General features: G+C 41.9%; 2 protein-coding genes across 2 annotated transcripts in view; one reads left to right on the top strand and one right to left on the bottom strand.

Annotated features, from left to right (window-relative positions):
* lysmd2 (LysM, putative peptidoglycan-binding, domain containing 2) lies at positions 1-11,228 on the top strand. Its single transcript, XM_056256704.1, has 3 exons — positions 1-492; positions 2,462-2,796; positions 10,635-11,228. The coding sequence occupies exons 1-3, from the start codon at positions 238-240 to the stop codon at positions 10,681-10,683; spliced, it is 639 nt and encodes a 212-aa protein (XP_056112679.1). The 5' UTR covers positions 1-237; the 3' UTR covers positions 10,684-11,228.
* A 3,971-nt stretch (positions 11,229-15,199) lies between these two features.
* scg3 (secretogranin III) overlaps positions 15,200-26,743 on the bottom strand; it is a 44,090-nt gene continuing 32,546 nt past the window's right edge. Inside the window, exon 12 of the mRNA XM_056256703.1 lies at positions 15,200-16,018. Within this exon, the coding sequence (XP_056112678.1) occupies positions 15,900-16,018 (119 nt within the window). The 3' untranslated portion in view covers positions 15,200-15,899. The remainder of the gene's footprint in view (positions 16,019-26,743) is intronic.

Below are 26,743 nucleotides of genomic sequence, written 5' to 3'. Positions count from 1 at the left end.
GGTGTCATCATCACACACGCGCAGATCAGGTTTCACTGGACATAGTCTCTCGCGCAGGCCTACAGTAACGACAATGGCGACTGGAAAAATCACACACATCTACTGCTTCCTCTGAATATCTCCGCTAAAAATGCGCTGCTCGAGGTGTGACGGTGGAAACATGAGTAATAATATCTTGTGAGTTGGCTAATATTAGTCTTTGCGCGTCACGGCAGCTTTAATAATAACGGATTGAAGATGGCGGAGTTTTCTCCGGTGCTGCCTCCGTTGCGGGATGATGGAGGAGGCGGACGGTACGGACAGCCGCTGTTCCCCAGATCCCTGTCCGGTTCGGAGTCGGACAGTGAATTATCGCAGAGTTTGGCCCGCACAAAGACGCGCTCGTATGGCAGCACCGCGAGCGTCACGGCGCCGTTAGGAGAAACATACATAGAGCACCGGGTAACGGACGGGGACACACTGCAGGGTATAGCACTCAAATATGGTGTTACGGTGAGTCTCACATCAATAAAGTCACACACATTTGCAAGAAACCATCTCCTAGTCATCTCCATACATATTCAACGTTGTTTTGCATTCTTTTGGAGCATCATGTACAAAATGGAGTGTGTCCCAAAAACTAGTGTGCTGCCTATCTAGACAACATTTTTGGGACAGCAATTTTTGGGCCCATGCCGTTACGTATTACCTAGTGAGCTCCCTACTTAGGCAACGTTGTTGTAAGTTACTTTTTTTTTTTTTTTTTACCATCATAGACGCGACGGGGCACCTGGAAATTTGAGTTTACCCAGCTAACAATAAAATCGAAGAAAATGAATGTGAGCATCCACGTTCAAAACGTCCTGTTTTTTATAAATGTTTTTTTTTTTTGGGTTAGGGTTAGGCTATACGGGAAAATACCATTATGGGAACGTAACGTTACTTTTGAATGTTCTCTGAACCTTCTGCAACAAGTGATAACAATTAAACAACATCAGATACACGTCCAACTAAACTTTCCATGAATGATGTATAAATGTTTTTGTCCTGGCGTTTTCGTAAAAATTTAAAGACCAGATACCTTTAAAACAAATCTACAGTACCCCCGAAAAGCATTTATTCACAACTTTGAGATAACCTTGCCAAAACGTTTCCTGTTAGCATAGCCTGTGGCTGAATCTGAAATCGCCCCCTTCACTCAATCACTAGTCCCTTTGTTAGTCCACTAATACAGTTCACTTGGAGTGAATGAAAATGAGTAAGTGAGTTAGGATAGCCGTTGAGTGTACATCGGCTGTACACTTATTATTGTGGTGCAATGTGGGGTAGAATGAGTGCATTCACTATGGTTTCGGACACCACTACAAATGCCTGTCCCCCCAAATAATGCCCTATTTGAGGGTATAGGGGGCGATTTCGGATTCAGGCATGCCTCAAATCCTAGTAAACTCCCTCAAAGGGATAGTTCACCCAAAAATGAAAATTCTGTCATCATTTACTCACCCTCAAGTTGTTCCAAACCTATGTGAATTTCTTTCTTCTGCTGCACACAAAAGAAGATATTTTGAAGAATATCTGTAACAAAACAGTGGATGGGCCCCATTGACTTCCATAGTATGGAAAAAAAAACTATGGAAGTCAATGGGGCCTTTCAACAGTTTGATTAGAGATATTCTTCAAAATATACCATTTTGTGTTGTTCAGCAGAAGAAAGAAATTCATACAGGTTTGGAACAACTTGAGGGTGAGTAAATGATAACAGAATTTTCATCTTGTCAAACAGTGTAAAAAAAAAAGAAAAAAAAAAGGATGTTATCTACCTACATTTAGGGCATCATAATTGTGAAGTTTGAGTATCATTACCTGTCATATACTCAAAAACCGCTGTGTTCAAAACTAAGTGAGCAGTCTAAGAAGAATTTTAGGGCATTTTTAGTCATTTTAGAATATAATTGGCTTGTTCTGCGTGATGAAAATGTCCTATGATGGCAAAAAATGCTGTGAATCAAAATCCAGACAGCATTTTTGAACAGTCTAGATTGGCTCAAAACCTATTAAGTTGTCTAAGTACATAGAACTTTATGTGATGTGCAAAACTCCTACAAAAGCCTATGATGCCCAGGTTAACTATACAAATGTAAGTTTAAGTTATGATTGCATACATGCAGACATAATGAAGCTCAAGATAATTGAGAAAATGAACTAGCACAAGTCCAGCTATTCCTGAGTGTGTGGAGAGAGATTTGGAGATCAAATAGATGTGTAAACTGATTGAGTTAAAGCGGGAATTGTCAGGTGTCGCCTAAAGAAATCAAGCAAATCTCTAAGCAAATATTTACTCATGTATGATTAAAAACATAAGACACATGCTGGTAAATGTGGAAGAAGCAAACACTAAATGGATACATTTATGTTTAGGACTGTTTCTTGAAAATAGAAGTTAATATGTGATATTTTCATGTTTGTTTTTTGATTTCCACAGATGGAACAAATTAAACGAGTCAATAAGCTATTCAGCAATGACTGTATATTCCTGCGAAACACTCTCAATATTCCTGTGAAGTCCAAAAAACCCTCCCTCTTTAATGGACTGTCTCTGGAGTCACCTGACAGCGAGGGTTGTACACTGCAGGAGTCGCTGTGCTCGAGTCAGGACATGGACGTCCTGTCCCCCCCACCAGAACCGGCCGTCCCGGAGCCCAACACCCGACCCGTGCAGGCGGAAGAGCTCTCTGCTAAAGACTTCTTGCACCGACTGGACTTACAGATCAAACAGTCCAAACAAGCCGCCCGCAAACTGAAAGAGGATGGTGAGAGGTAAAAGAACCTTTGACCTGCATGAGCGTCTCTCTGCCTTAACCCTTTCACACGTACGATCACACCGGTGTGATCAGTCTTGGCTGGTCCCTGGAGCGTACGATCACACCGGTGTGATTAGAACGGTCAGTGCATCACGTGATCAACTGCTAAATTCAAACGTGCTTTCGCGCGTTGGCTGGCGCTGAGCCAGAGACGGACACACTCAGTGCTGTCATATATCACAACTATTGAGTATTTTAAACCACATAATGTTTATTTTAGGTTTCAGACATTTAAATACACATAAGTACTAGCAAAACAGTGATTTTGAATTAGTAAAATAGACACTGATGTCTATGGAAACGGCTACAATAATCATTTCCATTATAATAAGACAAAACGTTTTATTCATATCAGATACCCATTGTGTAAGTAGCTTTACATTTTACCCTATTCTTCTCCTAGTTCACCGGCCACTTACTTTCATGTATTTCGTGAGAAACAACAGATCCGATTCTCTGAACTGTGAAACAAACTAACATGGCGCCGCCCATCGCACATCCAGCTCAACTAACGCGATCGTTATAAAGACGTTTAAACAACAAAACACATCCACTTGCACATATTTGACAATCGGAATATCAGTGTTTCATGCTATAGCTAATACATGTGTGAATATTTTGAATAGAAAAGGAAGAAAGACATAAAAGCAGATCATCATTCATTCAGCTCTGTGTTGTGATTGCGCTGTGTCACGTGACAAGAAATGACGCGTCACCATGGAAACATTAAAGTGGCAGGTTCTAAATAACGGTCGCCTTGAAAAACTCACGCTGGGGGGTCAGTTAGAATATTTTAAACGTACGTGCGAAAGGGTTAATAAACCTTCTGACCTCTTAATTAATGATGAACAGAAGCTCTGTTCCAAACCCTAGGAAGTTGCCTTGCTGTCTGTTGCCTGTATAGGCAGTGGCCCTTATAAGGCAGCATCCTAACTTAACACTCTCTATGGCCCTGTTTACTCCTGGAATTAAGATGCGTTTTTGTCGATCGGATCACAAGTAGCTGTTTTAATCAGTCTCTTTTATCCACTTTCAACCTCTTCTGTCCTGATTTCTTTGAGGTGAGAGTCTGTGGGCGGGTAAATATGTTTTTAGTTTTTTTAGGTCGATCTTAGTAGTCGATCTTTTGTGGTTGTTCCAATGCATTTGACCACATGAGCGCCTACATTACGAAAGCAATCCGGTCGAATGCGTTTTCAACTACTTCTGGAAGTGGTAGTAAGTGGTAGCCTGGCAAGCCAGACCTACATCAAGATGTTAGGTCTGGGAACTCACAATTGTCATACCTCAATCCGAGGGGCGGGATAAACGGTTGTCTTTCAATATCCCTCGGCAGCGCTACAACCAACCAGAGCAACGAACGGCTGTGGCTGAGTGAGTCCCATGCGGTTTTCCACCAGTGAACCAGCTAGTTGGTATATTAAACTTTTGCCGTATCCGGTCGTCAAAACTCTGAACACATCTTCCTGTTTTAGGAATGACTTAAGTGACGTTCTCTTAACTCCAAATCATCCAGAGTCGCGGCCAAAGCCGATTCGAAAGACCGCTGTTCGCCAGGCAGCATCTTCTTTGTTTTCAAGCAGAGGGAAATCACCTATGGAAATCACGCGGAACCGTCATAACCCTGCCGTCATTATGTTAAGCCCGCCCACCAACTCTACACGATCTGATTGGCCGGACCAGTTTTTGGTTTTCCAGCTCAAAAGTCTATGGAGAGTTGCTAGACCACACTTTGCTGCAAAATAATTTTTGCTGCCGCTAGGGTGCGTCTAGATTTCTAGGCTAAGTAAGTGGATAAGCTCAAAAAGTTTTAGACCCCGTTTACACCAGTATTTAGCGTCGTCTACTTGTGATCTGATCAAACAAAACACGTCTTTGGCCGGAGACACACTGGCTGCGTGGCGTGAGCGTCTCAGCTGCGTGGCGTGTCCGTTTTTATTTCGGCTCCCATGTTAACAGGTTAGAGCTTGCACACTGCCTGCGTGACACACGCGTCTCAGGCACGGCATGAGCCGCGCGGAAAACGCGTGCATGCTAGAAATAGAACCGACGCCTATTTTTCACGCGACACGCAAGCGTGTTGGAAGCGTTTGCAGGCAAAATAGTATAGGAAAAGATGTTTATATGTCATTTTGTACACGAATACATATTAATAAATTACATTTTGATGTTTGAAAATCTAGGTTTTTACATAAATTCAGATATAAATGTCTTTTTTTTTAATCCCATTATTTTTGCCTATATAATTTCATGTCATTTTATTTTTTAAACAGTCGAGTCCTGGTGTCCACTACAGAGGTCATAGCATATGAATAAAATATAGCCTATATATATTTTCATTTGTTTCTAATGCTCTTAACAATGTGATTACATGAAAAAAAATCAAAAAAAATCTTTGAAAAAAATCTTTCTGGGCCTCAGGTGGATATAAAGTTAGGATAGGCTACAATAACATTGTAGTGTGTCTTCTGAGTGACGGTCCAACATCAGGTAGGCTAAATATTGGCTCTTTAAAGCTACACAAAATTTGTAAATGTTTTTGAAATAAACAGACAGCCGCATGTTTCCCTATTTTTCGGATTTTGGAAGATGCGTGATAAAAGTTGAAATTGTTGTCGTAAAGGCAAGAGCAACAGTAATCCAAATGTAGACTGGTCTGTCGGCGCCCTCCCTCTATGTCACATATAGCGAAAATGTATTCGTGTACGCCACGCAGCGCCGCGTCAGACACGCTTCTGGTGTGCAAAGACACAGAAAACGCAACGCAGCCGCCCCACGCAGCTGACACGCAACAGAAACGCCACGCTCACGCCACGCAGCCAGTGTGTCTCCGGCCTTAATACCAGGTTTAAACAGGGCCTATGTGCCATTATGTCCATAAATTAATTTATTACTTGTTGGTCTTTGTAAATATGCACTAGACAGTCATGGACACACAGGACATGTTCTTCTTGTAAAAGCTAGATAGACCACATCTGAATGTAACAGAAAGCAGGGACAACTCTTGAACATCATTTTAAACATTTATAATACACCATCACAGGAATAAATTACATTTTAAAATATATGAAAATAGAAAAGCTATTTTAAGTAATAATAATTTACAATATTACTGATTTTACTGTATTTTAGATCAAATACACGCAGCATTGATGAGCATGTTACCCACCCCAAACTTTTAATGTAGCCATCAGAACTCAGAAGATTTCAATAGTTTGACATTTAACATGTTGCTAAGCAAAAGATGCCATAATCATATGATGCAACATAGTCAAATTTGCATAATTAAGGATAAAGTATTGAATGAATTATATTTGTAGTCAACGTTACTCTCAACTTTGCCCAGCATCTTATTTTTTTATATCTACCTTGTTGCGATTCATTTGTGGCATTACCTTATCTGTAAAGTTTACATGCAGAAATTGGCCGAAATAAGGAAGCATAATCTGTAGATTTTGAAAGAAGCACGCCTTTTTTTATTTTTTATGTTGCTGATCAGAGCACTTTTTTGGTCAGCAGCAGCAGTTGGCAGCGACTGGAGCAGAGGCCGACTGTGAACATTTGCTGACCTCTTGTAAGAAATTGAAACCTGTCCACCTACGGTGCAGTTTTTATTTGAGCTGAATCAGTCAGCCAGACTTGTGTCTGCATCTTTTAGTGGATAAGGCAGCAGTTGTTGTCTTCCCTCCATTTTAAGGCAATGGAAGTTGTTTGTCATATATTTACACAAACATACACCTGACATATTTCTCAGAGTGGAACCAGTCAAGTCAGTCCTGAAAAGACATCACTGACATGTCTACAGGCGTGAGCTTGATCACATGTTTATTCGCTCAAGAAGTGCTGCAATTTGGCACGCTTTTTGTAAATTGCAGGCTGTAACCTGTTCGAGTGTTAAACTGATGATATCAGCGCTCAAACTGGAAAATGGTGAACTTCATGCCAAAATATTTTCATAATTTATTTACCTTCATTTCATTGCAAATCTGTATGACTATATAGTTCTGTAGAACAGAAAAAGAGATGTTTTTTGATGTGACCTTACAGCTTAAAGCTGCGTTCACACTACAAGGGACTTTGTCGCTGCAGGTCGCCAGTGGCTGCACTGGAGGGCGTTCCCACTACTGGTTGCCTAGTAATGTTTGTGAGTGACATTCACGGATGTTACTCTATGTTAGACAACAAATATGTTTTCTTGCCGCTACAAACAAATATTTTGGAAAGGAAAAGTCTTAATATAAATGGAATCAGTACATAAAATGCATAATATTAAAGATGAACGAGAAACAGTGAGTGCTCTTTGCCATCGCGGCTATTTAACTGCAGAAAACGGGCAAATACCGGTCTATCTGGCTTCCCGAAACCATTCAGGTTAATAGGATAAATAATAGATAGACCATAAATAATAGGACAGTTTCTGACTGCTAAAATGACCTTCTCATTCAACTTTCCTCGGTCAGACTCAGCACTGAAGAGTGACGCGCTCCACTGACTTCACTCCTATTGGTTGTCGCTCCCGAAAGTCGCTCTGCATTTGCATAAAGTTAAACAGATTAAGGGTGTTCCGACTGATCGGTCGCCGATCATAATCGGCCGATAATTGCTTTGGGAAGTGTGATCGGCGGTCTCTATAAAGGCCGATCCAGAAAAGCCGATCAGATGACGCAAAACTCGCGAGACAATTTTTTTACTGGTAAAAATAGCTTCACCGGTCTGGGCTCTCAAGTGTCAAGCATTGAGCGTGACAGTCACTCATTTCGGTCTTTTGTCACGCTCTCCCGCCACACATTGTATTTCTCACGCTGAAAAACTATTTGTAATATATTTAATATGCCGCAGCGGCCAAAACTCTGGCCGCGCCGCTCTCACTGTGGAACCGGCATGAATGAAGCGCGTTTCCTCTGGTGTTGTTCGTCGAGCTACACAATAGCCAATCAGAAAATAGCACTATTGTATCTGGGTAAGATTTAACGCAACAACCAATGACAAAAATGTATCCAACCCCCGTGCGTCCGTCAAATCACTCGTACATATTTTCTCTCATCAAAACTGAATATGTTCATCAGCGGTTACAGTTATATCAAGCAAGGATACGTTTGTGTTTTATTTTGTGATTACACCGGAATGAATAGAGTCCGCAATGGCGATAGATTGAAGCGCGCGTCCGAGTGAAGCCTGCGCGAGGCACAGAACACTGTATCCATGCAACTGATCGCCGCGGCAACAAGCGCGCAGCTTGAGTTCAAAAACACATTTTAGCGCTAGATTTCTTATTTAATAGCGAACTAAATGAATGATCTGCTAGTTAACTGAAGATGTTTTATTTATTTATATTAGGTACATGGTGGGACAGACTTCACTGGATCTAAAAAAATCAATCTAAACATAGATATGACCAGTAGTGGTGGCTTTCTTAATCTGTTTAAAATAATTTTGCAAGGGTTCTACACACACACACACACACACACACACACACACAAAAAGGTTTGTCTACCTCTCTCTTCCTCTCTAAATGCCCACAAAATCTGACGAAGCATCCCAGAAAAAAGCAAAGTTATAGATACAGATATGGAAGTTGTTATTTTTTTTTTTTTTTTTTTTTTTTTTTTTGTTGCTGTGCACTTTACTACCTGTGGTCCTTTAAGTGTATTAGAAAAACTGATGGCTGACTGACTCTAAAAGCAGCAACAAAAAAGGCTATAGTCAAAATAATGTTTAAAGTAGTCTAAAGCTAAATTTAAAGACTCAGATGTTCTGTCTTTTATTCATTTTATTTTATATTCTACAGGAAAGTTGTATGTCAAGCCCTAAGCTGCTCCCAATAACCAAGCTGCTATGTTAATACATGTTGCTTGCAAATAAATACACAAGTGTCAATTCATTATGCATTGTCTTCTCTTAAATGTAATACTTAATTGTACATTGTTGTTAAATATAGTTTAATAAGTAATGCTACATGATAAAAAGAAGTCTTCAAATAGACCCTGTAATCGGTGATCGGTATCGGTATCGGGTGATACAGCTTCCAGTAATCGGCGATCGGTGATCGGCCCCAAAAATCCTGATCGGAGCACCCCTAAAACAGATCTCAACTTTGTCGCGTCGCCAGACACGCCCCATCCAGTCGCCAACGGTCGCGACCGCGCGTGTCGCCGGAAGTCGCCCGCTCACCATTGAAAATGAATGGTATCGTGTCGCGTGTAGTGTGAACGCAGCTTAATAACTATAGCCTGTCAAGGTCCAAAAATGACACAAAAGCACCATGCAAGTAGTCCATACGAGTCATGAGCTGTATTCCAAGTCTTCTGAACCCATACAATAGCTTTTCAAGAGGACTGTCTGAAATTGCAGTATTCAGTGTACATTTGATTCCTCTTGATTTTCCTTGGGCAGCTTTAACATTCTGGGCAGTTGAGTTAGTGTTCAGTGCTTCTCAATCTGCCATGAGACACACAGGCAGCAATTGTGTTTGTCGTCATTGATGTCAGAATACACTAGGGCTGGCAAATGATGACAGCATTTTGTTTATTGGGTGAACTATTCCTGTAATTAATTTCCTGGGTGTAATACATTCTCGCTCAATCATTTGATAACTGGTGTGTAAAAAAATACTGAATTGATGAACATGTTCTCTCTGCTGGTGTAAGAGATATGAGTACAGTGGCAGAAAACTGCTCAATTAATCATGAAGATCTGGAAAGGAAGTAACACACCCTCAGTACACATGCGCTCAACCATGTCCTCGATCAAACAGAAGTGACATTTTGATCTGATCAATGTTGCGACTGAGTCATGGAAATGATCAATGGCCAGGCAGTGCCGATCATCAGTCGTTTTCTCCACATACAGGAACTGCCAATCCAAAACCTCTAATCTAGTAATATTTATTGACTGGCAAACATGCTCGTTTCAATTAAAACAGATTTCCGGTGTTTAAACAGTCTGTTTGGGGAATATAGGAAGTCAAACAGGGCCAGGTCAGAGCCTGATACGGTTGTTTCCACAGATGTCTCATTGAACTTCTGGATGTGGAAATGATTAAATCTGTGAGGGGGGCCTTAAAGGAATTGTCCACCCAAAATACAAATTCTGCCATCATTTACTCACCCTGATGTTGTTCCAAACCTGTATGACCTACTTTCTTTAGTGGAACAAAGACGATATTTTGAAGCATGTTGGTAACTAAACAATTTTGGTTCCTGTTGACTTCAATTGTATGAGAAAAAAAGACAATGGAAGTTGCTCATACAATTGAAGTTGGGTGTCATCAGTGTCTGTTGAGTAAGTTACTCTAAAAAAAGTAATTAATTACTAGCTACTAATTACATCTTCAGCAGTGTAATTAGATTACTTAACTTTATAAGTAATGTTTATTTTATTGCATTACTTATTACAAATTACTTTCTAAATCCCACATCAACCTCGACCATTTGAACAGTTAAGGATAGACCTGAAACTGCTCTTTTAATGATTTCAGATAAATCATGTAAAATTGCATAAATACCAAAGTATTTAAAGGGAGGGAGAAGGTTACATTTAAAATATACATTTTAACATTTGACATTAAGATTTGTTCTATAGTATTTAATGCAATTACATCAGAACTAATTAAATTGCAGAAAATTAAGAGTAATCCCTTAATTAAACTACAGTAATTAACTACTTGGTAACACATTACACCCAACACTGACATGTGTGTGTGTGTGTATATATATATATATATATATATATATATATATTCTATTAGTGTTCCAGCTGATTTTTTAAATATTGTTTGTCTGTGTTTAATTTCAGAGAGGAAGATGACCCAAGCAACTCAACATCATCATATCAGGAGATCTGATGGACTCTTCTTCATCTGTTTACCTGCAGCGCTGACAATGACCCATCATCATCTTCATCTTTCCATCCCTCTTTTGCCTACTTTTTTTTAACTCTCTCTTTACCCAAACTGCAACACATGACCACAGGTCCATCATTGCCTTCTTCAGCAGTATTATAGTGATTTTATTTCTGATTTTTATCATCACTGTTCCATCTCGCATAACAGTAAAGATTCTACAGCCGAGTTTGTCTTCTTTAGGAAGAGCTATAGCCGTCCACATGCAGATCACAAACTTATGATAACCACAGTCTATGCTCATATGAAACTGTATGTGCAGTCTATCCCATATAACGTATAACAGAAAAGTATCTGGACTCTGTGTGGCTGCCTGCTGATTTTAATTTATTGTTTTGTTTGCCTATAAAAGCTTTATGTGTGGGGTTGAAAGGGATAAATAATGCTGTTTTGGTGTGAATGTTGTGTTTGTGTGTTGGGGTTTAAGAAAAATGTTTTACTGTGCTGTTTGATTTGGGTTATGCAGAATAAATGCTTCTGTAAGCTGATCATAAGAGCTTCCTGTTTCATAGATCTGCAGCAAAGTGTTGGGTTATTATTATAGGATGGATCTCACCCTTCAGCATTGCCACAGGCTTCTATGAGTTTCCTACGCAGTTTGGAAAAGTATGTTTTATTTGAGTAATTTCCAGGGCAGGATAAGTATGAAAAAAAAATATTAGTTTTCTAAAATATATTAAGAATTTCTAGAAATAAATGTATACAAGCAGAGTATTTTCATGGCAAAAGTTTAATGATCCTGATCCTGTAGTGATTGCCGAACACAATTGAATAAATTTAAGGCGCACGTTTTCATTACGTAAAGCTCTGTCTTTTACCATATGCAAGTCTCTTTTGAACATCGCTAATCGAATGTGCGTGTGCCACTTAAACAAGAAGCAAATGATCAACTAAATCATGCTGTACTTTGTTAAACATTCAACATCAAACCACGATTACAGTTATATATGTAGGTTATAAAGAGTTTTAGGTTTCTTCTCATCGTGTAAGTGCATGTTATCACTTCGAGAAAATCACTGAAAAAATTCGGAGAAAACTATATTTACAAGTGACCGTTCTAGCAAAAGCAATGGTGAAAATGATGCTGTATGAACCATTTATGTTAAATATGGTCTGAAAAATCTACAGAGAGATTTGGAGATTTGAGTCTGGAAAAGTGTAATTTTGAAATGGAAAATGTGTAGGAGCCCTGCCTCTAACAAACACCCAGGCAGTCGAGATTTTAACAGTCCCCTGATAAATAAATTCTTGGCAGTTTTTCTACTGAACGAAAAGTAAAAGTTAGTTGCAACATTTGTCTATACGTAAGCCTATACATATTTTGACTGAACTTATGATTGCACTTGCAATGCAACAAGGACACTTAAGTTAATAGAACTTAATTATTATTTTTGATGCTCGGGGGGTGCTGATCTTAAGATGAATACATTAACTGTCTAATGTATAGTTTTTTAAATATCTCGAATGTGTTCATTAATTGTGTTCACTAGTTTGAAGTGTGAGAGATCATTCATATCAGCCTGCCAGATGCAAAGCTTGTGGCCATGACGGGAATTGTTTTCTGATGTTCTCCATAAATTAGCATTGTTTGTCTGAATGCACTACATTTAGAGCTAATTTGACTTGGCAACCGGTTTATGATGATTATATGACTATATCATCAAACTAAACCAAAAACAACAAAATGGAAAAATCAAATGATCAATAAGATGGTTGAATATTAAGTGTCCCCAACTAAGCAAGCCAGAGGCGACAGTGGCAATGAACCCAATATTCATCAGGGGACAGAATGAAGAAAAAAACCTTGGGAGAAACCAGGTTCAGTCGGGGGGGCAGTTCTCCTCTGGCCAACGAACAAACACGGTTGTGATTATGAAGTCAGAATTCAGATCGGGATCATTCAAATATTCATCCAGTTCCTTTTGCTTGAAGATCGGATTCATCACGCCAGTATGGAGATGAAGCATATGGTCTGTGGGGACTGGGGAGGACCTGGTTCTTGTGGTCTTTGCTGAAGATCTGTCAGTCAGGAACCTGGGTGTGCTTTTTGATACCAATCTTTCACTTGAAAGCCACATTTCTAGCATCTGTAAAGCTGTATTTTTCCCATCTTAAAAATATATCTAAATTATGACATATGCTCTCAATGACAAATGCAGAAAAGTTAGTTCATGTGTTCATGACCTCAAGTCAAGTCACCTTAATTTATATAGCGCTGTTAACAATGTTTCAAAGCAGCTTTACAGTGATAATAGGAAATTACAGTAACAGATATTACAACATTTGATCTGTACAGAGGTAAAGGGAAGGTAGGGAGGCCTTCACAGGGGAGAGACTAGTCAACACTTCAGGACTGCGTTGTCGTCGGGTTCAGGCTTCAGGCGCAGGTCCCTCATCAGATCTGGATACGGCCTGGATCCGGCGGGCTGCGGTAAACCTCGGGATAAATAGAGAGACTAATATTAGCGTAGACGCCATCCTACTTATGATGTAACGAGCACATCAGGATTTATGGGAAGTGTTCCCGGTTCCGGCTGACCTAATCTATGCAGCCTAACATTGAATTATAGAAGTCTATAATGTGTTATGTGTATGTTAGGTCAATGAAATGTGTTTTTAGTCTAGATTTGAACTGACAGAGTGTGTCTGCTTCCCAGACAATGCTAGGAAGACTGTTCCAAAGTTTTGGTGCTAAAAAGGAAAAGGCATTATCAACTAGGCGGAATTTTGAGACCGCAATAGACGTGAAGGACTATGTTAAGAGCTCGCTCAAGTACTGGGGAGCAAAACCATTTAGTGCTTTGTAAGTAATCAGCAATATTTAAAAATGTATACAATGTTAAAAAGGGAGCCAATGCAGTGTTGACAGAACCGGGCTGATATGGTCATACTTCCTGGTTCTGGTAAGAACTCGAGCTGCTGCGTTTTGGACCAGCTGTAGTTGGTTTATTAAAGCGATAGTTCACGTAAAAATGAAAATTCTGTCAGTAATTACTCACCCTCATGTTGTTCCAACCCCGTAAGACTTTCGTTCATCTTCGGGACACAAATTAAGATATTTTTGATTAAATCTGAGAGCTGGATCACTCCTCCATAGGCTTCTAAGGGATTGAAACTTGCCGGCCCAGAAAAGTTATAGTCAGAGTGACTACAGTGGCTCAATCTTAAGTTTATCAAGCGACAAGAATACTTTTTGTGCGCAAAAAACAAACAAAAATAACTTTATTCAACTATTAATTTCCTTCTCTGTTGGCCTCGAGTTACCGTAGTTCACGTAGTGTAACTGTGCAGCGCTTCTGGTTGTACGTTGTACTTCCACCTGTTCACCCCTCAAACATGGAACCACTCACAGCTGTAGCCAATAATGGCCCATGGAGGTCACTATAAATCTGGGATCTGTGCTTCACTCAAAGGGAGTCCATGTGCATCTTCACCCAGGACGAGGTGAAGATGCACATGGAAGCCTAGAGTGAGACTGGCTGAAGAGAAAGAAAAGACACAATTAACCTTATAACCTCTGCCTTACCAACTTTGACTTTCGTTTTTCCTGTCTTCCCCCTTCAAGGAGGCCTAGAGTTCAAGCAAACGGTAGGAACGCAGCTGTCACGAGTAGGCCGGGAAGAATCTATGTTCCAATTTGGATCCCTTTTGGCCATCCTATATATTTTTTGTTAAATAAAAGGCAGTTTCTGTTAACGCTGCCGCCGTCTCTCTTGTGGTTGTGTTTTGTGGCAGCTGAAACCTCTCCTTGCTTTGGGCCGTGTCACAATACACAGTGGCAGGGCAGTTCAAGTACAGGGTGGAGCCCAGTTTGAGGTAGTGGAAACGGAGTAGCCTAGGACTATATGACCTCTTTTAACTGCACATGGAATATTACATAAACCATAAAACTGATGTTGCCCTCTCCAGGATGCTGTGGTGGTGCTATCGATGTATTCTGATCAGCTAAAAGCAGAATATTTAATATCTGTGGAAATTACACCCAGGGCAGTCGTTAGAGGGGTGAAAGGTGGTTACTATCTAGGGGCCCACGGATTTGGGGGGACACAGTGATTCCAACCGAGGGGGACCCATCAACACCCCCACCCCCACCCCCGCCCCCGATTTCAACCGAGTGGGGCCAACAGCAACCAAATGCACCGGAGCCCCGAATACTAGTGTTGCCAAGTCTGCGGTTTTCCCATGGAATTGGGGTACTTTTACACTGTTGCAGCAGAGGTTTTAAAACCTTCTTTTTTTTTACAAGGGAACCCCCAAGAACACGATTGGGCTAGTTTTGGGCAGGTTTTGAAAAGCAATTGGGCTGGTTTTGTTACGTGAACCTGGCAACCCTGCCGGATATCTTAGTTACGGCCCTGATTACACCCATCAGAACTGTTTAAATGATCGATCTAATTTTTACAGTCATTTGATTTATAGTCCAACAGGATCGAAAAAAAAAAAATGACAACCACACAAGTTACGTATTTAAAGAAAGGCAATGTTTAATAGAGTTTTGGAAAAAATCACAATATGTACATTTAAAAATACTCGATTTTTGTGAATCTATAGCATGAGGAATATACAGAGTCGAATAGTGAAGCAAAACCAAGAAAACCAAACTTAAGATAGAGATGGGAGATATAAAGATATAAAGACTGCCCCATATTGACTGGGAGAGAAAACAACAAAAGAGGAAAAGCAATTCACTGACAGTCAAAGCTGATTTTTTGGTTGATTGAGAAACAATAATACAGGTTGATTTCCTTCATCAAATCAGATCAAAAGAGGAAAAAATGCTATACACCATACATTTATGAATGTTATATGTTTATGATACTGTAAAAGTCTATTGCAAAAGAGGTGCAAAAGCTTCTATGCAAGTCATACAAAAAAGTCCACTAAATTTCATTCTTCTAGGTAGCCAATGCTGTTATTCTGTCCTAATGTGTAAAAACACTTACAACTCAAATGTGATTTGTGGCTTGTCTAGAACTAGATTGCTTCCTATTGCTGACTGCACTAAGAGAGGATATTGCCTTCAGGAGGAAATACTGTCTGAGTTGCAGACTAAATCTTATTTATTAGGAGTTATAGCATTAGGATCTGTGTTAGTATGCCCGGTCGAAGTATTTAGTAGACTCGCTGTTACACTATAACATGTGAAGCTGTTCTGGCTCCTACAGGCTTCCGTAGATTCTCTTGATGACATCACCTTCCTCCTTCTCGAGGATGCCTTTATCGATGTACGCGTCCACCTGCTGGTCCATGAAGTCCCTCAGCTTAGAGAGGTCGTAATCTTAGAAACGCAAACAGAGAGAAGAACACAGAAACTCATCAGACGGACTAAAGCACTTCACAATAGGGACTCTGGAAATGGTGCCATTTGTGTGCCCCAATAACTTAATATTCATATAAATACTCATATTCAACTTACAACTCATACAAAAAAGTTCAGCATACTTTGGTCACATTAACCAATAGATAAAAATAGGTTTAAAGCTGCAGTCGGCAAGTCTGGCAGATTGAGTGGACTTGTGAATTTTGAATGTTTACAGCTCTCATGCCCCTCCCCCACTATCAACGGATACCCTCCCACCGAGTTCGTGCTCGTCAGTGCGTGTGCACCAGGTTATCTGTGAACGCCCGTCTCATCAGCATCCATCAACACCATGGAGTATTTGGAGGTATGCTGCCCTGGCTAATCTACCGATAGATTGCAATTGCTAACGTCATTTATACTCTAAATGAGCTTACTTGATTTGTTAGTGTTTTGAAAGCGAGATACATCCGCCATCACTCTTCGTTACTGCGCGAACTTCAGGCGTGTGCATGTGATTGTAACGTGCGCGAGGGGTGGCGTGTGCCCGATCTGTGATTGACAGTCAGATCTCACACCCCCCTGCGCTGATTGGACCCGATGATCCGGGAGCTGTGGATTTTTGCAAAACAAATAACACGCTCCAGGTGGAGTTAGAAGCTCAGGTTTTTTTTCTAAAACCACTTTATTTATGTTGTTCTGTCGGATTATAGTGTCGATTTCACTGAATATGATAAAAAAAAGTTGCCGACGGCAGCTTTAATGTGTAATGCATTAGTAAATTTCCGTTTATCATCAAAATATAAGCTAATTGAATGTCTTCAATCATCTTCATTTCACAACACATCACTGTTCAAATGATTTTCGTGTAAATAAGACAACGGTTATTGGAGTACTTTTTATAAGAAAATACTAATTTAGTCTTTCTTCTTCAAAATTTTATGTTTAAGTAAAGTCAATGTGTTACATGCCGTTTCTATAGTGAAATTTACTAGCAATATCTGAGTACATTTTCATTGATGTTACATATTTAAAAATGCTACAACTTTACTGCAAAGTTACTTTAAAAAAAATATATAAATTAAATATTTTTAATGATTATTTAATACTAAACAATTTGATATTTTTTCCCCTTAAAAATAATAAAAATAAAGGTTTGATCTTTCAGACATCATGTTAACCAGAGAGGCATTATAAAAGACATTATACACTCACCTAAAGGATTATTATGAACACCATTATTATGTTTACAAAAGAGCCGAGACACACAGAAACCGTATTACATGTTTTTTTACTGAACTTCCTTCTTCCTCCACACCCACGCATGCGCACACCATAAACATCGCGCAGCTGATTCTATAACAACCAACACAGCTAGTTTACTTCATAATAGTAGCCCCCTTGTTATTCCCCTAACAGTGTGTAAATAAATGATTTTAGTTAATTATGTGAACACAACATTTCCCCCTCCCTCCCAAGAACTAAACTTATGCAAAACTGAGTCCTTACCAAAACAATTGAACAGTCCAATACCTAGTGCAAGGCCTACACTGTCACTCTGTGACAAAGTCCTTTAAGTAAGCAGGGCGGACCCTGGCCCTTACGGGTTGGCCCTCCGCAACCTCAGGCTGCGGCCATTCCAGAACCGCTGGGCAGTTCCCCATAGCTGGACTTGTGGAACAGCCCAGCCCTGGATCTGACTGACGGCCAGGGGAAAGCAGGTGAGATTGCAGGTCAGGGGCAGGTTGCTGGGGCGCTGGTGACGGTACGGCCTGAGGAGTATGGGAAGCCTGCTGTGGCCCTGTACATATCGGCACAGGTGGAGGAGGGGCCGATGGCAGTGGAGCCACCATTTCCTCACCTGGGTTCCGCACTTTCCTCAGTCTTTTAGCATGCCATCGTGATCCGTCACTAAGCATGAATGTGGCTGGGCCCAGCTGGCGGTGCACCTGAAAGGGCTGGCTCCAGTATGAAGCCATCTTGTTGCCCTGATGCGGCCTACGTGCTCGAACCCAGTCACCTGCGGTAATAGCCGTGGCCTTGACCCTGTGTTTCCGGTCAAAATACTGCTGCATCCGTTGCTGGTGTCGGTTTACAGCGGCTTTGGTCCGAGCCTGAGCGCTGCCGGCTGTAGGCACTGCCATGCCTTGTGCTTTAAGTCTGTCCAGTGGCAGTTCCATCTCCCGGCCCAGCATGAGGAGTGCTGGAGAGGCCCCGGTTGTAGCGTGTTGGCTGGCCCTGTAGTGCATTAAGGTTTGGTTGAGTGCTGTCCGGAATGTACACCCCTGAGCCAGGTGGGCCCGGACGCCATTCCTTAGGCTCTGGTTGAACCGCTCCACACCGCCATTTGCTTGTGGATTGTAGTATGCTGTGCGGATGTGTTTGATTCCCCTATCACTGAGGAACTGAGAAAAGTCTGCAGAGATGAACTGGGGTCCATTATCTGTTGTGATGGCACGAGGCATGCCCCAACGCGCGAACAAGACTTCTAGAATGTCTGTGATTACCTGGGTTGTGACAGTTCCAGCCGGAACCACTTCAGGCCATTTCGAATGGAGGTCGTACAGCACCACAAGGAAACGCTGATGATGGGTAATTCCACGGCCATGGATCTCTCCACAGATGTCAAGCTGGAGATGTTCCCATGGGCGGGACGGCCATGGAACCGGCTGCAGAGGGGTTGGCACTGGAGGTCCAGTTTTCCCACTAAGGAGCCATGGCACACAATCTTTAACGAGGGCTTCAATATCACGATCGATGCCTGGCCACCAGATGAGATCTCGGCATCGCTGTTTGAGTTTAACAATGCCTAGGTGCCCCTTGTGTGCCATGGATAGCACGCGGGCCCGCAGACTACAGGGCACCACGGTGCAAAAGCCTCTGGAGACACAAACATCACCCCAACATGAAAGTTCATCACGCACCCTTGTGAATGGCATGAGCTCGTCACAAACCTTTGCTGGCCATCCAGAGCGAATGTACGTGCGTAGCGAGGACAGTGTGGGGTCACGCTCTGACTCCTGCTGCAACTCCTCCAATGACACGGCCGACTGCAAGGGCGTGTGAAGCATGTGAATTAATTCAGTCTCTGTGTCCTCGTCAGGGGAGACCATGGGTGTGGGGGCATCGATGGAACAAGAGAGTAAGTCGGCGACTACATTCTCCCTTCCGGGGGTAAATTTCAGTACATAGTCATATTGCCTCAGCCTTTCCCCCCATCTGTGCAGGCGCAGGGGTTTATGACCGGATCCAGATGCCGTCAGCAATGCGGTCAGGGCCTGATGGCCAGTCCTGAGGGTGAAACGCCGTCCGTAGAGGTAAAGGTGCCACCTCTCTGAAGCCCAGGCAAGCGCCTCACGTTCACCCACCGAGTAGCGCTGTTCTGTTGGTGTTAATGCCCTGGAGGCGAAGGCTACAGGTCTCTCCACCCCGTCCTGCACCTGTGAGAGGACTGCACCAATAGCCCGATCTGAAGCATCACAGGTGACTAGAGTCAGACATTCAGGGTTGAAGTGGGCCAGTACAGGAGGTGTTGTGAGCTGGGCTTTCAGTGTTTGTACGGCCTCAGAACATGCTGTAGTCCATTGCCATTGCTCTTCTTTTTTAAGCAGCTGGCGGAGGGGTGCAGTGGTCTGTGAGTAGTGGGGCAGGAAACGGAGGTAGTAGGCCGTCATGCCTAAAAATGAGGCCACTTGAGAGGCTGAGGTCAGCTCTGGAATCCTGTGTATGGCATCGACATTGGACTGTAGAGGGGAAATCCCTTTGGCTGACAAGCGGAATCCAACAAAGTCGATGGCTGGGGCAGCGAAGCAGCATTTTTCTGGGTTCAGAGTCAGGTTGTTCTGAAGAAGGGCTTGAGCCACCCTCTGGAGGTGCTTGTTGTGTGTCTCGATGTCTTGGGCATGAATAACAATGTCATCCAGAAAGACCGCTACCCCAGGGATGCCGGCCAGTATTGTGCTCATCACCTTCTGAAAGCAGCTAGGGGCGGAGCATAATCCAAAGGCCATTCGAGTGTACCGGAACACCCCAGCATGCGTCACGAAAGCAGTGAGGTCCCTGCTGGCTGGGTGGAGTGGTACCTGCAGGTAGCCCTGACGCAAGTCAAGCTTTGTGAAGACTGTTGAGCCGTGAAAGTGTGCGGTGAGCTCCTCTGAGGTGGGCAAAGGATATCTGTCTGGAATAACTGCTTTATTCACCAAGCGTAGGTCCACGCATATTCTTATTCCCCCAGATTTTTTCTTTGCAATGACTAGGTTTGAAATCCAGGGAGCAGCGTTGACTGGTTCAATAATTCCCATGTCCAGGAGTGTCCCAAGTTCGCGGGTGACCTCGTCTCTCAAGGCAAAGGGGATCCTGCGCAGGGGCTGGATGACAGGTGACACGTCCGGGTTCACCAGAGGCCTGTGTGTGAAGGCTGAAAGACAGCCTAGGCCATCGAACAGAGCCGGCCACCTTTGCTGCCAAGTGGAGGTGATGTGGTGAATGTCGGAGCCAGCATCATCCCGGAGCGTGAACCCCAGGCCTGTGAACAGGTCCAGGCCTAGAAGGTTGGCTCCCCTCCTCGCAATGTGAAAGGGAAAAGATGGTAGGTGCTTGGAGCCATAGTGGACCGGCACGTGGAGCACACCTAGGATGTCAATCCTGGAGCTGTCATAGCCACATAGAGCGGTGGCAGGATGATCTAATGGCAGGTGAGAGAAAAACTTAAAGTAAGTGCTTGAATTTAGGAGCGATGCAGCCGCACCAGTGTCCATTAATAAGGGTAGGGTTACGTCGGCTAACTGGACGGTACATGTTTTGAACGCCACCTGACCGGCAGTCACATTTCGGATCTCTGTATAGTTGTGCTGAGCTGGTGGAGGTCCAGTGTGTTGTGGGAGCGTGGCCGGGGCTGAACGGCACATCTTGGCAAAATGGTTGTGCTTCAGACAGTTTCTACATTGTTGTCCTTTGGCAGGACAATGCTGTGCCTTAGAATTGTGTGATTTAGAACCACAGTTACCACATACCTCTGCAGTTCGCCTATTGTTCTGTCTCTGCGTGAATTGTACTGGGAAACCTTGCTCTGAACCCCGACTGTCATATGAGGAGTGCATGCTGGTGTTATAGGCAGGCTGTAACTGCTCTGTAGCTCTGTCCGCGAGTGGCCGCGCGCCTGCTAGCTGAGACGTGCATTCCAAGGCTATCTCGATCTCCACAGCTCTGCTTAAAGTCAAATCGTCTGCTTCTAGTAACAGCTTTTCTCTTGTTTTCTCACACGATGTCCCCTCAATGAACTGGTCCCGAAGTATTTGATCTTGCAAAGCCCCATAATCACACAAGCGCGCCATGTCTTTCAAGTTTGTCACGTAGCTTCGAACAGACTCACCGGGTCGTTGCAGGCGCTTCCGAAGTTTATACCGACGGAGTAAAGTCCTTTGGTGGCCAGTGAAATGGGTCGTCAAGAGGGTAACTGCAGCATCATAGTCGTTGGGCGTCCCAAGATTGCGAAAAATGCGTTGCCCCTCCACTCCCAGACAATGGCGGAGGAGCGCCATTTTCCTCTTGTCGGTAATGTCATCAAAGCCTAAAGCGTCCACGTAGACTGTGAAACTCTCCAGCCAGTTTGCCCATGGAACTGGAGGATCTCCGGGGACGGCAAGAAAGTGTGCAGGCGGGGGTAAACCAAATTCAGCCATCCTCGTCGCCAATATTATGTTTACAAAAGAGCCGAGACACACAGAAAACGTATTACATGTTTTTTTACTGAACTTCCTTCTTCCTCCACACCCACGCATGCGCACACCATAAACATCACGCAGCTGATTCTATAACAACCAACACAGCTAGTTTACTTCATAATAGTAGCCCCCTTGTTATTCCCCTAACAGTGTGTAAATAAATGATTTTAGTTAATTATGTGAACACAACAACCATACTAATACTGTGTTTGACCCCCTTTCGCCTTCAGAACTGCCTTAATTCTACGTGGCATTGATTCAACAAGGTGCTGAAAGCATTCTTTAGAAATGTTGGCCAATATTGATAGGATAGCATCTTGCAGTTGATGGAGATTTGTGGGATGCACATCCAGGGCACGAAGCTCCTGTTCCACCACATCCCAAAGATGCTCTATTGGGTTGAGATCTGGTGACTGTGGGGGCCATTTTAGTACAGTGAAATCATTGTCATGTTCAAGAAACCAATTTGAAATGATTCGAGCTTTGTGACATAGTGCATTATCCTGCTGGAAGTAGCCATCAGAGGATGGGTACATGATGGCCATAAAGGGATGGACATGGTCAGAAACAATGCTCAGGTAGGCCGTGGCATTTAAACGATGCCCAATTGGCACTAAGGGGCCTAAAGTGTGCCAAGAAAACATCCCCCACACCATTACACCACCACCACCAGCCTGCACAGTGGTAACAAGGTATGATGGATCCATGTTCTCATTCTGTTTACGCCAAATTCTGACTCTACCATCTGAATGTCTCAACAGAAATCGAGACTCATCAGACCAGGCAACATTTTTCCAATCTTCAACTGTCCAATTTTGGTGAGCTCTTGCAAATTGTAGCCTCTTTTTCCTATTTGTAGTGGAGATGAGTGGTACCCGGTGGGGTCTTCTGCTGTTGTAGCCCATCCGCCTCAAGGTTGTGCGTGTTGTGGCTTCACAAATGCTTTGCTGCATACCTTGGTTGTAACGAGTGGTTAATTCAGTCAAAGTTGCTCTTCTATCAGCTTGAATCAGTCGGCCCATTCTCCTCTGACCTCTAGCATCAACAAGGCATTTTCGCCCACAGGACTGCCGCATACTGGATGTTTTTCCCTTTTCACACCATTCTTTGTAAACCCTAGAAAGGGTTGTGCGTTAAAATCCCAGTAACTGAGCAGATTGTGAAATACTCAGACCGGCCCGTCTGGCACCAACAACCATGCCACGCTCAAAATTGCTTAAATCACCTTTCTTCTCCATTCTGACATTCAGTTTGGAGTTCAGGAGATTGTCTTGACCAGGACCACACCCCTAAATTCATTGAAGCAACTGCCATATAATTGGTTGATTAGATAATTGTATTAATGAGAAATTGAACAGGTGTTCCTAATAATCCTTTAGGTGAGTGTATATATATATATATATATATATATATATATATATATATATATTGTTTTACAGTTTTTATTGGTATTTCATACATTTAAATGTATATTGGCCTCGTTGAGCTCAAACATTCTAACCCGTTGGACTCAAAAAATCATGGTGAAACATTTTTTGACTGTGAATAATGTGGTGTGCTTATTCATATGTGACCTGATCCAGCAAAATGAGTCACAGTGACCCAAATTTAAAAATTGAGATTTTGGTATTAATGGAAAGAGGAGACCATAAGCTTTCAATTGATATCCTAGTCAAAGTCATACCTTGAATGGTTGTAAAGATATACACATTTGAATTATGGTCGTCTACCCTCTTTTTCCAATTGAAAACCTGAGAAAATCGCTTTTAAAGTTTTTTGCCCGTTTTTTGTTGATATCTTTCAAAATCCATTACATTTAAAGGGATAAACTATTTATTTTACAGCTTAATTTGACCAAAGACAATATATAAATGCTATTAAACCAGGCTGAAGCTCAAATTATTTTAAAAGTTTTTATTTGAATAAATAATTTAACAGTAGGCCTACCTTTTACAAAAATGTACTAAAATCAGAAAGATTGAACAGAGGTGCTACATTTTTGCTTGAGAGAGAGAGTGTGTGTGTGTGTGTGTGTGAGAGAGAGAGAGAGAGAGAGAGAGAGAGAGAGAGAGAGAGAGAAAGTGAGAGGCAGAGAGACAAGGAAACAGAGATCAAATAATGCTAGTCTATGCAATCATATCTTAGTGTAGGCTAGTTGACAATAACAGCGTAACAAATTCATAACGGAGATACCAACAGTTAAATATTGGGTTAATCAAACACATAATGGGTTCTCCTTGCAGATAAATAGCTACACTCATTCACATTTGTCAATCACGTTAAGTCAATCACGCGTGCACACTACGAAACTTTCATCCGTTATATAAAAACAATTGTAAGTTTTTCGCATCCGTAGCAAGCAGTTTGAATGGTGTTTTGACAATTCGGAGCCACCAAATCAATACGAAAAAACGCATACGAAAAAAACGCGGACTCAGTGTGCAATGGCCAGGGGGCTTGATGACGCTTTGGGAACTTTGCTCGCTTTTGACAGCGACATTTCTCAAATTAATAATATTTAATGTTTCTGAGGAGATCTGCTAGCTTGTTTAACACAGAGCGCTCGCTGTGAGTCTGACAGGAGGGTGGCTGGACCAATCGCGTGCCGGTCAGTCGAAACGGTTTCCCATCGACAAATGATCAGCATTTGTGTAGATTTCTAAGCTTTTTGATTGGTTCTATACAACGTGTAACACCATTTAAAGAGCAGAGATAGTGACGTTTCAGGGGATACCCGGGAAATGCTCAGAGGTGACGAGAGGAGTTGAGAAAAGCAATGTTCATTTCCAGCGAATTTAGTAAAACTTTGTACACTTTAATAGTAATTTAAATACCTTTACTCAATTATCTGGACTACGAAACTTTGGGAGATTATTTTTGAATGTCTGTTCTTTGAAATTAGCAAAAAAAAAAAAAACTATTATTTCATTGTTTTTCCACATAATCGGTAGCCTGGCATGCCAGACCTACATCAAGATGTTAGGTCTGGGAACTCATCATTGACAGGGCTCAATCTGATGGGCGGGATAAACGGTTGTCTTTCAAATTCTCTCAGCACGCAATTGGATAGCGCTACAACCAATCAGAGCAACGAAGAAGGGGACGTAGTCAGCGGAGCAAGTTGATATATTAAACTTTTACCGTATCCAGTCCATAGCTGTCAACATTGAACATTGAAAATAAGGGAGATTTCCAGGAATCCATCCCCAAAATAAGGGATTTTTTTTGTTTTTTACACGACCCACAAACTTTAAAAATAAAACACTAATCATTAAAAGTCTAAAGAGTTTATAACTAGCCTATGTGTGAGAGAGAAAGAGACAGTGTGTGTGTGTGTGTGTGTGTGTGTGAGAGAAAGAGTCATTAAAACATTTTTTGTCATTAAAATAATAATATCATAGAGAATGTTTAAATACTAATATCAGCTTACGAGGGAAACGGAGGCGGAGTAGCAGTAGTTGTGCTTCGGAGTGCCGGAGATGATTCGGAGGTCCTTTACCGATCAGAGCGCGCGCTGACACGGAGTAAATAAAGCCTTTATACTCGACGCGTCCGCACGAGTGCGGCAAAAATGACAAGTTGATCGTTTCGCCACAGCTTTTTGGGGCTTTTTTCTGAGGATGAATGACTTCAAACCGAATATGTCCGAGCTTGCTCTGACCGTCGCAACTCTGCCGTCATTGTGTTAAGCCCGCCCACCAACTCTATACACGATGTGATTGGCCTGACCAGTTTTTGGTTTTTCCAGCTAAAACGTCTATGGAGAGTTGCTAGACCACACTGGCAGCGAAATGATTTTTGCTGCCGCTAGGGTGCGTCTAGATTTCTAGGCTACATAATCGGCCCATATCTTAAAATAGAACGTTGCGACTTCCGACTCATTTCGCCAGATCGGGTCACATATTATCAAAAAAAGAAAGAAAATATGTTTACATTTATAAATATAAATCACATAAACTAAATGGTCCATTCCATTGTTCCATTAAGATTTATACAAAATGTTTTATTAAGCTCTAGTTTTTTTTTTTTTACTCTTTCTTGAGAAAATTCTTGAGTTATATTATTCTTGAGAATAATATGAATAATACGTAAGGATTATTTAATTCAATTTGATGGAATTTTTCTATAAAATTTAAATTCGTAAATTCTTAAAAAAAGGCTTAAAACTGTTTTAATTTTTTTGTGTAGTAATGTTTCAGTTAAGTTTGGTGTTTTAGTTAAGGCCGCATTTTTACACTGAACTTCAGTTTTGTTAACATTTTAGATCTATTGAGGGTGGCAACATGTTTCAGAAGAGAATTATTATGCATTATATAAATCTCTGAGTAGGTTGAAATAACATAGTATTCCATGCTAGGTACTGTGGAAGGCTTGAAAAAGACAAATACTTGAAATGTGTGATTGTATGTTTTCTGTAGAAATGTTGTTATTAACTCTGGATGTCAAAGGTCACAGAAATGCCTGAGAGTAACCAGGCATAAATCATATTCTAAATTCACAGTTTTTGGCAAAGCATGTGTGTGCGAATGTGTTTGAGTACATTGTGTGGGCTGAAAATGCTGGCTATCAGCAGAGCGTGTTTTTGCACGTTTGTGTGCGTGGGCTTCTGGCAAAATTTACAGACCAGTGGATTCTTCCTACACTGACCATTACAACTGAATAAGACTGGACAGTCCTCACAGACACCGAACAGAGCAGTGGAGTTTCCTCCTTCACATGCTTGACTATGTCAGTCTCAGTGGCCATAATGACCAAGACTCATGTTGTATTTAAATACACACAGGCCCTGTATCACCCGGACTATCCTGCCCCCTCAGTCAATGCATCTGTTAAACGGGTCGCAATGAGTGTGTGTTATGTGTTAGTGAAGCGCTTGTAGTGAGCGTGTGTTTTATAGTAAATCAGACACAATGAATTACTTTTATGGTGGTGGTACTTCTCTCATACTAAAAACGCTGAAATTGTGTATCTAAGAGGTATT

This window comes from Rhinichthys klamathensis, unplaced genomic scaffold (assembly GCF_029890125.1).
Source record: "Rhinichthys klamathensis goyatoka isolate OS25496 unplaced genomic scaffold, OSU_Roscu_1.1 h1tg000131l_1, whole genome shotgun sequence".
NCBI classification, from domain to species: domain Eukaryota; kingdom Metazoa; phylum Chordata; class Actinopteri; order Cypriniformes; family Leuciscidae; genus Rhinichthys; species Rhinichthys klamathensis.
The sequence above is the reverse complement of the archived record's forward strand: the minus strand, read 5'-3'. Positions and strand labels throughout refer to the sequence as shown.

Excerpts from the sequence above, each read along its gene's own strand:
- lysmd2 (XM_056256704.1), top strand. The coding sequence starts at position 238 with ATGGCGGAGTTTTCTCCGGTGCTGCCTCCGTTGCGGGATGATGGAGGA. Across the intron at positions 493-2,461 it reads CACTCAAATATGGTGTTACG|ATGGAACAAATTAAACGAGT; the intron begins GTGAGTCTCACA and ends TGATTTCCACAG. Across the intron at positions 2,797-10,634 it reads CTGAAAGAGGATGGTGAGAG|AGAGGAAGATGACCCAAGCA; the intron begins GTAAAAGAACCT and ends GTTTAATTTCAG.